This window comes from Cyanistes caeruleus, chromosome 3 (assembly GCF_971803275.1).
Source record: "Cyanistes caeruleus chromosome 3, bCyaCae1.hap1.1, whole genome shotgun sequence".
Taxonomy (NCBI): Eukaryota; Metazoa; Chordata; class Aves; order Passeriformes; family Paridae; genus Cyanistes; species Cyanistes caeruleus.
Window position 1 is genome coordinate 86,444,582 of NC_141703.1, and position 11,148 is coordinate 86,455,729.

Sequence of the window (11,148 nt, forward strand, 5' to 3'; positions counted from 1 at the left end):
AGCTGCAGTGCTCTGATCTCATGGCACGGGTGGCATAGGACAGAGGCAGGAGCAGTGCTTGGCAGGTCATTTCGCTTAAGGAAATGCAGATTTCATTTGCCTAATAAAGCCTGAGGGTTGCCAGGTAATGAGGGTGATTTCCATGAGCTCTGACTATAGTAACAGCCCCATTTATGTGAGAAACTTCTACCAAAGCACTACCCCCTCTTGTGGGAAACAACACTGTGAATGTCAACTGGGCTAGAAGGGATTTATAGACCTAGAAAAAGTTAAAGGGGACAGGAATGCCAAGCCAGAGTACTTCTTCGGCACGTAAATAACCTTGATTTGTTGCTAATTATTCCTGGAAATAGAAGCCTCCGTGGCTGAAAGTGTTTTTGCTGCTAAACCAAGTCCTAATGATAAATTTTTAATTGTTGAACATCAGTTTTCAAAAGTCTCCCACAGGCATGGTAGTTGTACATGTTTCTGAAAGCAAAAAGTGATGATTTCTGTGGTACATCTAAAAAAAAATCTAGTCGATGGTGCATCTGTTGTTAAGTGTGAGCAGTCTTGAAAGTACCACTGTGCCCTTGTTGTTACTACATAAACTATGAAATGTTTGAGAATGTAAATCTGTTAAGGACACTAAACATGCCATGTTCGGGCAGTTCCGTGCTGTCTTTAAAAGTGGGTCTGGTTGCCGGCAGAAGGTGGCATACTGGTATTTGTAAGTGAGGTCATGCATGTAAACTTCAACTATAAACTTCGTTATGTATGTCCTTATAGAGAAAAAAAAAAAAAAAAAAAAAAAAAAAAGCTAAAAATAAAGAGTTACAGTACTGACTTTGTAAGCCACAGCCGTGTGTTGTCTGTGCGTGTATAAATGCCTCCCGGTGCGCGGTGTTTTCCAGAGCGGCGCGGTCCGGGGGCTGAGGCGGGCTCTGCGGCCGCCCCGCCCCGCGCTCCCGCCATTCCCGGCGCGCCTGCGCCCCGCGGCCCGGCCGGGATGCGCTCCGTCAGCTACGTGCAGTGCGTGGCGCTGGACTTCGCCGGCAGCCTCTTCCCGCACGCCATCTGCCTGGGGGACGCCGACAACGACACGGTCCGAGCCCGGGGTGGGGCGGAGGGGGCCGCGGGCCCGGCTGGGGTTGCCCGCGGAGCCGCCTCGGAGCCGGGGCCTGAACGGCGGCTGGTGCGGGCCCAAGGCAGTGCCGGGAGGAGCCGCGGCGCTTCCAGCCCTGGGGACACCCACGGGGCTTGGCGGGCGCCTGAGCGGTGTGAGGGCCGCAGGGCTTCGGTCAGAACCCCCCAGGAGTTGCTCTGCAAAGGGAATGTTTGCTGGGCTGCAGCGGATCTGGGCTTCCCTCGCCATTCCATGTGCCCTGGGTGGTCCAGAGCCAGAGGAGAGCTTAACTTTTCTGCTCGATAGACCTGTCACAGTGGTGGGGATGCAGTGGTGCTTTGCCGGGCACGGCAGATCACAAACAGGATAGAGCCGAGTCTCGGCGTCTCCTGACCCATGGGATGGGATGGGATTGGATGGATGTGCATTGGGAGTATTGCTGTCAGCCCCTGAAATGGTTGGTCTTGATTTGTCTGTAACTAGGAAGAGGTTAGCTTAACCAACTACATGTCAACTGTTTCTTCTCCTCAACAGTCAAGATTTTTTACAGCCTTATGCTGGAAGGTGTCATGGCTAGCACTGCAGTAGATCATTAAAGTGATTTCCCTTTTTTTTTTTTTTTTTTTGTAGGGTAAGGTGTGCAGGGAGTTATGACATGCGTGCCATTTAAATACACAGAAGCATGATGCAGGAGATGGGATAATGGGAGTAGTCACATCAGCATGGGTCGTTAGTGATTTTTAGAAATCTTCTTTAAAGAAACAGTCACCATTCTGAAATCCCCTTACCCCTTCAGCAGTGAGATTGAACATCCTGTGTAAATCTGTTATAAGTGTTCTTGCACTCTTCTGGATAGTTATATTTTTGCATTGGCATCATCTTCCTTAAGTGATTCAAGTGAACCTAGATTGAAGGATGGAAGACGGAGTAGTGATGATTGTTTTAGCATCCAAGCAGGATGTTAAAACAGTCAGTGTCACAACTCTGAAACAATGAGTGGAGAAGCTGTAGGTAATAGGATGTTACTTTAAGGAGCCATTCTCCATCTCTTTTATCTGTAAGAATAAAATTAGGGCTTTTATATTTTCCCAGACTTCCCATTTTGATTCAAGATTGTCTAACTCATTTTGTTTTGCTGCTTCTTCCCACAGAGTGAATTTTAGATATGAATTCTGAAATTTTTGCTGTTAAAGGAATGCTGTTAATGTAATTGTGGATTTCTTCCTCAATTTTCTTGTACAGCTGAATGAACTCGTGGTGGGAGACACCAATGGAAAGCTCTATGTTTACAAGAATGATGATAGCAAGCCCTGGGCTGTGCGGTCTTGCCAAGGAATGGTCAGTTCTTGACAAAATTTCTAAATGGTTGGGCCTTTTATGTGCATGTGCAGCCAGCTATCCTTGTCCTTTGCCTAGGAATATGTCGGCTGGAGAGGAATGGCAGCCATAACTCATTCTGGTGTCCTTCATGTCTTTTCTGTGTCTGATATTTTTCATGTCTTTCAAGACCCTGCTTTTGCCTACAGCCTCATGGGCTGGAAGTGATGAGCAAATAAATGGATAAACATAGAAACTGGCCTTCTGTCCCACCTTTACCCTGCTCTGTGGGTTTTGCCCCAGGGCTCTGGCAAGTTGTGTTTCTGTCCCTTGACTCTACTCTCAAAAGGCTGCTAGGAGTTCAAGAGATTCTTTATGGGAGAGGACGGGGTAGGGCAGAGGCTTATCCCAGGGTGCTGGGCTGGGTTGCCTTTTCTCATGGATGGCCTTGTTTTCTTTTGCAGCTCACATGTGTCCGTGTGGGAGATGTGTGCAATAAAGGAAAGGTGAGAGGAGCCATGTTCCCAGCTGTCTCTAGGGCATGTGGGAGGTGTTCAGATTAGGGTCATGTCATATGCTGAGTGTGGAGTAGGACAGAAGTGCTGTCTCTCTAGGATATGCCTTTGCTTATAGAGTTTTAGCATTACTGTTTTTAAACTGTTCCTCTGCTTATATGTAACTGGTGTTTTTCTGTGAGCCTTATGTGGGTTTTAGAGAGCAAAGAAATCCATCCTGTCTTCAGAGAGCACTTCTGATTTCCATGTGCCCTTGTGAGACTTTGGTGGTTTGAGGGTTGCTCCTTTTGCTCAGTGGCTTTTGCCTTTCTTGGGCTGCTGTCTGCTGTGGGCTGTGGTCCTTCTGCCACTTGGCTGTGTGCATTTAAGGTCATCTAAGCAAGACTGAGACATGGAATAGTCTGGATTCCCAAGCAAATTCCACTGGGTCTACTATGACTCTTTTTGCTGGATTGCTGTTTCTGGGGGTTAAGCCAGGACCAGTGAGTCCAAAGGTCCCAGTTAAAGCACTCTGCCCAAAAGACTGTAGCTGTGTTTCTACTAGTGGGGAGCAGAACTGACGTGGGCATTGAGAAAGCCACACATTGTTTGAGTATTGCACACATATCAGCTTGATACTGTGGTCTGGCAAAGATGAATAAGAAGTTTGTATCCTGCCAGTAGCAGAGAAATTTGTGTGCTGGCCAAAAACCTCGTGTTCCCAGTCATTGATCTTGATCGATCTACCCTTGTGTCCTCCTTTGCCCTGCTGTGGGACAGCTTCTGCACTTCCTAAAAGAGGAAAAATCAGAAGGTTTTTCTCTTCCCTCACAGAATTTTGTGGTGGCGGTGAGTGCAGAAGGCTGGTTTCATCTTTTCGACCTGACTTCCCTGAATTCCAAACACCCAGATGCTTCAGGCCACCATGAGTTGGCAGGGGCAGAAGAGCAGAAGCCAGTGTTCAAGCAGCACATTCCTGCCAACACCAAGGTCATGCTCATCAATGACATTGGTGAGCCACAGAGCTGGTGTGGGAATGCAGGGTGAAGGAGTTTGTGTGTGGAGAGAAGGTGGGGGGGACTTGCAGAAGGAAATTACTGTCTTGCTGAAACAGACACTCCAACAAACCACAGACAAGTCATGGAAGGGAGAAACAAGAACTTCAGGAATTTTTCTGAAGTGCAAGCTTTCATTACATGGTTGGGGTCTTCAGGGATGCTAATTATCAAAACCAGCAGAGTGTTTTCTGTGTGTCTCAAGCTCTTAGTGCTTGAGAGAGTCCATCTGTTTTTCTCTCTTCCCTGCAGATGGAGATGGGAAGTGTGAGTTGGTTGTGGGTTACACTGACAGGGTGGTCCGTGCCTTTCGCTGGGAGGACTCATCAGAGAATTCAGACCATGTCTCTGGGCAGTTGATCCTGTTGAAGAAATGGCTTCTAGAAGGTCAGGTAAGGAAGAAGGATGTTCAGAACAGTACTTGTCAGTCTTCAAGAGGTGGCTTTTTCAAGAGCAGAAGCACAGAATCTGTCCTATGAACAAAACAACTGTCATGTCAATGGCTTGGGAGGAGATTTGCCCAGTAATTTTTCTGTACAGCTGGTAAGTTGGTCTGAGAAGCAGTTGCTCTTGGCTGATGGGAGAGCATTAGTGGGAAGTACTAGTGTTGTTTTAAAGTGGCTTTTGGTAGGGAACCAACCATTTACTGAACTTGGACATTTTGCTTCCAGCTGTTCAGCTGCTGCTCAGCTCTATCAGGTGATTTGCCATATTCAAATTTAGTTGCAGGGAGCACTGTAAACCTTTTGGAGCTTTTGACTCTATCCCTGTTTCTCCTCTGCCGCTATAGGTGGACAGCCTGTCTGTGAACCCAGGCCCTGATGGCTCACCAGAGCTGATGGTGTCACAGCCAGGCTGTGGCTATGCCATCCTGCTGTGCACCTGGGACACGGAGCAGCGGGACGCAGCCGCGGGAAGGGATGGATCTGCCACAAGCAGGTGAGGGTGTTTCTGCAGGGGCACATGAGCACATGCCACTGTGGATGCCTGTTACGAGGGGGTGCCACCACATCACCGTTGTGAAGCAGGAGGTGCTGTCACTGTCCTTTCTTCAGTGACCTGCTGTGCTGCTGGCACCTCATCACTTAAGCCCACCTGCACCCAAGCTTCAATAAACACTCTTCATGTCTCTATCACAAAGATGAATACTGCTGCTTTGCTTCTATCCCACTCTATTCTTGAATTGGGCAAGGAGAGTGGCAAAACCAGCCCCCTGAGGGTTCCTCACTACTGGGAGCTAAGGTAGGGAAATGGATGACCTAGGTTTCCAGAGAAAAGTCATCAGATTGCAGGGTAGCTGTTGCAAGACTGTGCCAAACCAAAGACATCTGAAGCCCAGGATAGAACTGGGCTCATTCACTTGTTTTCTGCAGGTGAGGCAATTAGAAGTTTCCCTAATGAGTCCCCTTGCAGCCAGTGCTGTAAACCACAACCACAGCAACCAGGATGAGCAGTGAGATGCTTGTTAGTGTGTTAGTGCTGGAAGGACCATGGTGGGGAATTTGGGTGCTTCTGTGGTGTTCTGTCGGACTTCAAGGCAGACACAAACAACTGCAGCAGGAGGGGAACTAGGCAAGTCTCCTTGTTGTCTTAGAGAACTCAGTGGAATGGTATCCTGTTAGCCAGAAGCCAGGTCCACATGTGGTCTCTCAACAACCTGTTCAGTCTGGGCAGATACTTTGTGAGAGAAAAGCAGCCAGGCTTATGTAACAGTAATGATAAAAATTGTCCTTTTTTTCCTTTATTGGAATACAGACCTTACTGATTTTATTTTGAGCTCTTTTTAATTTTTTTTTTTTTTTTTTTATGCATTAAATCATTCTGGGTTTGTGTTTTTAAAACTCAGTGCATTTCTTTAATACCTGGAGTGGCGTGCGTTTTCTTCCTTTACCATTAAAAGGCTCAACCTGTTCACAAACTGTCTGGATTTCTTTAACTTTTCCCTGTTGTCTTTCTCTTTTCCCTAGTGAAGCCCCTGTTCGAGATGTGATTCTACACCAGACATCTGGACGGATTCACAACAAGAATGTCTCCACTCATCTGATTGGTAGCATTGCCAGAGGTGAGAGATCAGCAGCTTGGGGTCTCCAGCCCAGCAGTTGCCCCTGATGGTTTTTCAGTATATCAGTCCAGAATGAAATCAGATATCCTGTGCTAGAAAAATAACTCCGAGAGGCAGCTGCAAGAACACAGGGATCTCAGCTTCTCTTAGCCAGCTCCCAAAGAAAGACAGTTGGATATTTGCATGTGAGCTTTTTATAGCCTTTGTCCTTCCCTAGGTAGCCCTTATCCTTCATTCAGCACAAGAGTTTTTCTGCAGCCTCTGCTGACCTGCATTTAGTCCATTTGAACAGCTGCCATGCCGTGCTCCTACACATGTCCTTGATCCTTGCTTCTGCATGGCTGTAGCTTATGCCTGCTTTTTATTCCCTAGGTGCATCTCTTCCTTCCCACAGCCTCATATTTTTTCTTGCTTTTCAGCATTTGAATCTCAATTCTTGGTAGCTCTGGCCTGCTCCTCCTTCTCCTGTGCAGCCCCAACCTCTCCAGAGCTGCTTCCATATTTCATCTCTATCATTGTCCTCTGTCTTCTTCCACTGTGTTGTGTTCAGTTCTTGTATCTAAAGTCTGCACAGCTGCCAGCTTCTCTGAGCCCTTACACACTGCTCTTGTGTCCAGACTTTTCTTGCACACTGCCACTGCTTCCCTCCTGTAAGTCCTTGTGCTCTGACCTGGGCCTGGTGCACCTGCTGAACCCTCCTTTGGTGCCTCTGGAGAATAAGCTTTCACTCCCCTTGGAGTGTGTGGGCCTAATAGAAGGCAGAAAACTTCCAGCAGAGATCACTTTTTCTTGTATTTGCTCTGCCCAAGTATTGCCTCCTGCAGTGCTGTCCAAGAATGATTCAGGCTGTCCAGTGTAATTAGAGGTTGTGAACAAGAGCAATCCACTGAACTCCACCCTCTTCCCGTTCCTCAGAGGACCTTTCCTGCCCAGTTCCTAAGCTTGTCATGTTTTCAGCATCTCTGATGCTGCTGTGAGCAACATGGTCAACAGAGCATGAAATCAATTATTTCACTGTGTATGAAGCCTTGTATCTGTTGAGAGATGTCTGTGAAATATGAAGGCATACAGAATAAGGGATGAAGAGCAGGCTGTAAAAAAGCCCATTGATGCTGGACTGTCAGTAAAGGAACAGCTGAAGAGTGCCATGCTGACCACTTTCCAAAGGGCACACAGCAGATCTCTTGGATCAGAGCCTGTCTGGGTGCATGTCACTGGGGCAGTTAAGCACCCAACCAGCTGGGTTTAGCTTTAGGCTGCTTTGCAGGAATGGGGTTGTTTGCATCCTGGCAGTGTTCAGGGGGCTGTAGCTTGGAGCTGTCTATGGGCACTGGAGGTAGGCTGGTGTTGTTAACCTACTCTGGGGAAACTGCCTGCTTGCTTGCAGCTCTGCTGGCTTGCTCCTGGCTGCCAGGTTTCCTGGGCTCCTCCTCAGGGAGCCAGTGCCTCTCCTACATTGTCACTGAAAGGATTACATGCAGCTTTAGTTGAATACAGCTCCAGACTTCTCTCTGAGAGTGCCATATTTTAAAAACTTGACCTTGCATGTCTTTTCTTTTTTTAGTAGCTAGGTAGAGTTTACTGAAGGGCTGAAGCAGCAGGGTTCAGGTGTTCAGGGGACTCTCCTCTTCAGATTGAATTAGTGACATTTGTCAGTGCTCTCCTGCACACAGCTGGGAGGGGAGGAGGCAGCATGGATCAGCTTGGTTTGGATCTTTCTGTTGTTTTCAGGAGAGGGAGAGGACGATGTTTAAAAAAGGTCATAAGCTCCAGTAATTTTCTTTTGTATTTACAGGCTCCAGTGAGAATAGTGGCTCAGGTCTCTTTGCCCTTTGTACTTTGGATGGTAAGTCCTGCCACTGTCCTGGAAGAAGACCTGTGGGGCAGCCAAGGCCTGTCACTAATTCAGAGCAGGGAACTAGGGGCTCAGTGCTTTTGATTTTTAAAAGAAATGGAAGCTGGGCTTCAGAAACTCTTCAAGGGTCAGGCAAGAGAATTTGATTCAAAGACTCCTGCTGACACATTTTATATGGAAGCACAGAGAGCACAGTGAGGCTAGATGCTTGTTTATGTTCCACCCTCTCATGGCCAGTGCCCCCTGCCCAGTACAGCCGCAGTATATCTGGATAATGGGAGCGTGGTAGGTGGGGTCAAGTGTCCAGTATGGATTTAGCAGCCAAGACCATGCTTGTGCTGTTAGCAACTGACTCTCAGCAACCCTGAGTGTTGAAGGAGCAGGGCCTAGTGTTAGCAAGCGTCTTTTCTCTCTTTTATTGTTTTCAAGACAGTTGTTTTCTTTGTTCTTCAGGAACACTGAAACTGATGGAGGGAGCAGACAAGCTGCTCTGGTCTGTTCAGGTTGATCACCAGCTCTTTGCCCTGGAAAAGCTGGATGTTACTGTGAGTATCTGAGTAAGGCTGGGAGAGATGAAGACAAAAACTCAGCATGGCTTTGTGTATATGAATATAGAAAGGGCAGAAGGAGTATGGCTCAGCTGGAAAAGGCTGAGATTATCTCAGGATGACACAGAATGTTCTGCCTGTAGCAGTACATTCTGCACTGAGGTCAGTCTGCCCAGCTGCAAGAGAATGAGCTGTGTCTGCCTGTTAGACCCAGCATCCATTTATCCATTTATAAACTTTTGTCCCCCAGCTGTTCTTCAGTCTCACTGCAAAGCTGAATGGTTTTGCTCACTGCTAATACCCCGATTGTCTAAAAGCTCTTTCAGTACGCAGGGATTGCCATATAGAAGAGAGATGAGCTCCAAGTGCGAAATACCTGGATGAGATGTCCAGAAGTGGCATCTAGACATTAGTGTTGTGTCTCTGAACCAGCAAGAAAGAGTCTTTGCTGTCCTTGGGAGTAGGTGACATCTGTGTAATGTGCAGTCCTCCCTTTCCTGCAGGGCAATGGGCATGAGGAGGTGATTGCTTGTGCGTGGGATGGTCAGACGTACATCATCGACCACAACCGGACTGTGGCCAGATTCCAAGCAGACGAGAATGTCAGTGCCTTCTGTGCAGGTGGGAAGCCTGACTACAAAGCCAGCCATCACAGCATTTTCCCCTCAAAGCTACTACTCCCATCTAGGAGACCCAGATGTTCTGTCTGCCTGAATAATTTCCCTGTGTGTATATTGCAGAAGGCCCAGCTAGTCTTTCCCCTTAGTGCCATCTGGGAAAAGTAAGGGTGAGAGAAAGTGATACTGAGGCTTGTCTGTGGTGGCTTGCGGGTATTTTGTCCTTTTTGGAGGTACTACAGTTGACTCTTGTCCTCCACACTGCTTTTTTAATTTGGAGACTTTTAAGCTGTTCTTAAGTGGAGATAGGGAGCCCATGGAACCAGCCTGAGTTTTGGCTCTGCAGGTCTTCTCTCAGACCTGCAAGAAGCAGCTTGCAAATCCTCAAGCTTCATGCTGCTCAGAGATAGCTTCTTGGATTGTCTCAAAGGGACTTTATCTATCCAGGCTCATACCTCTGCCCAGGTGGTTGCTGTTTTCTGCTAACAGCTTTGGTACCTCTTCATGAAATGTGAATTATTTGCTTTCTCTTTCCTTTTGGGAGTAATCAGATCTCCACACTTCTGCTTTCTGCAGGCCTGTATGCATGCAAAGAGGGGAGCAACAGTCCCTGCCTTGTTTATGTCAGCTTCAGCCAGAAGATCTACATCTACTGGGATGTGCAGCTGGAGAGAATGGAGTCCACCAACCTGTTGAAAATCCTGGATTCTGATCCAGAGTTTGGAAGTCTGCTGCAGCAGCTGGGTATAGGTGAGTGCAGAAAGAGCAGAGGATGTACAGAACAAAAGAGAGAAAGGGCTGCTGGCAGATGATGTGCTGGGAACTAGAGTATTTCTTGAGGAAGAGGCTTTCACAATGCCTGATGAGAATGCCTAACAACTGGTTTTCTGTCTTTTCCTTAGATAGAAACGATGTTTCTGCTGTCAAAAACCTGATTCACAAAACACTCTATTTTCCTGAAAAATACCATCTCAGCAGCCCCTCACAGGATCTTGCTGGAACAGATTCTTCTGCCCACTGCAGTGGCATCCAGGATCCCTCATAACAAGAAAGCTGACATCTTTAATGCCAGCACAAGCTCTTCTGCAGCTGGATTTGGGCATCTGATGAGGATGACTATTCTTTCCCTGTCTTGTCAAAACTTCCAAACAGGAAAGGGTCTACAGACTGTGAAGGGTTGTTCTTGGCTATAGGCTTGCCTGTATGTGATGGTTTGGTCTGCCCTTAGCTGAGGCAGCTACAAGAACAGAAAGGGCCAAGGATCCTGCACATAGGCCTTCTGTTGCTGGTTTCCATATTCCTCACTAAGTGAAGTGCTCCACTGGTCACTGTGAAGGAGCCGTGAGGTCACAGATGGAGAGAACAACTGAGCCAAGTCTCCATTTTGACCTATTCTTACAAGTACTTGAGTGAATACTTCTGAGTTCTTAGCTCAGAACAGTGCAGGAATTGGGGATGGAAAAACTGATTTAGGGTGCAGGCACAAGCCTTTTCTTCCACTTAGGTGTATTTAAAGTAGAGCCATGCATTGTTTGTCTTTGCTTTGCTGCTGCCCTTCTACTGAGCAGTTTCTCACAAATCACCTGTTCTGAATAGCTGGAGATAGGCACAACTTGCACTAATAAGGTGTGGAAAGATAGCAGCTCCAGCAAACCCAGCTCTTGTCAAGAGTCATTGCTTGTCTCCATTTTCTTGGGCAGGGTGATCCCAAAGAAGGTTGTGACTTAACAGAGCGGCTGTGAAGTGATCAGTAAGACCAGTCTGACTTAACTGTGGATCTGTGGTGCTATGAGAGCTTGGCCTTCCCTCAATAAACTCTTGCCTCTTCTTGTGGAGAGTGTCATGCTTTGAGTCCTGCATAGCTGAAGGAGGTGGGCTGGAAGTGATGTTTCACTGGCTGGTACGAGGAGTCTGGTAAAGGAGAGCTCATTTGCAAAAGCCTGGCATGAACCTTTCCACATGCTGTCGTTATTGTGCTTTTCCCTCTCTTAGCTTGTCCCTTTTCTAACTCAGCTTGTTAGGAAAGGCACAGCAGACTTACCTGCTGGCTGGTATCGATTATCCCCTTTCACTTGTATGATGTTTTATTGGATAT

The 11,148-nt window shown here is 47.3% G+C and overlaps 1 protein-coding gene across 1 annotated transcript; it reads left to right on the forward strand.

The window, feature by feature from the left end:
* Positions 1 to 897: 897 nt before the first annotated feature.
* ITFG2 (integrin alpha FG-GAP repeat containing 2) lies at positions 898 to 10,888 on the forward strand. Its single transcript, XM_086882487.1, has 12 exons — positions 898 to 1,084; positions 2,348 to 2,443; positions 2,887 to 2,928; positions 3,751 to 3,928; positions 4,224 to 4,363; positions 4,762 to 4,910; positions 5,939 to 6,033; positions 7,829 to 7,879; positions 8,342 to 8,433; positions 8,940 to 9,057; positions 9,630 to 9,803; positions 9,956 to 10,888. Exons 1-12 carry the CDS (start codon positions 989 to 991, stop codon positions 10,096 to 10,098), a joined length of 1,374 nt encoding a protein of 457 aa, XP_086738613.1. The 5' UTR covers positions 898 to 988; the 3' UTR covers positions 10,099 to 10,888.
* Positions 10,889 to 11,148: the final 260 nt, after the last annotated feature.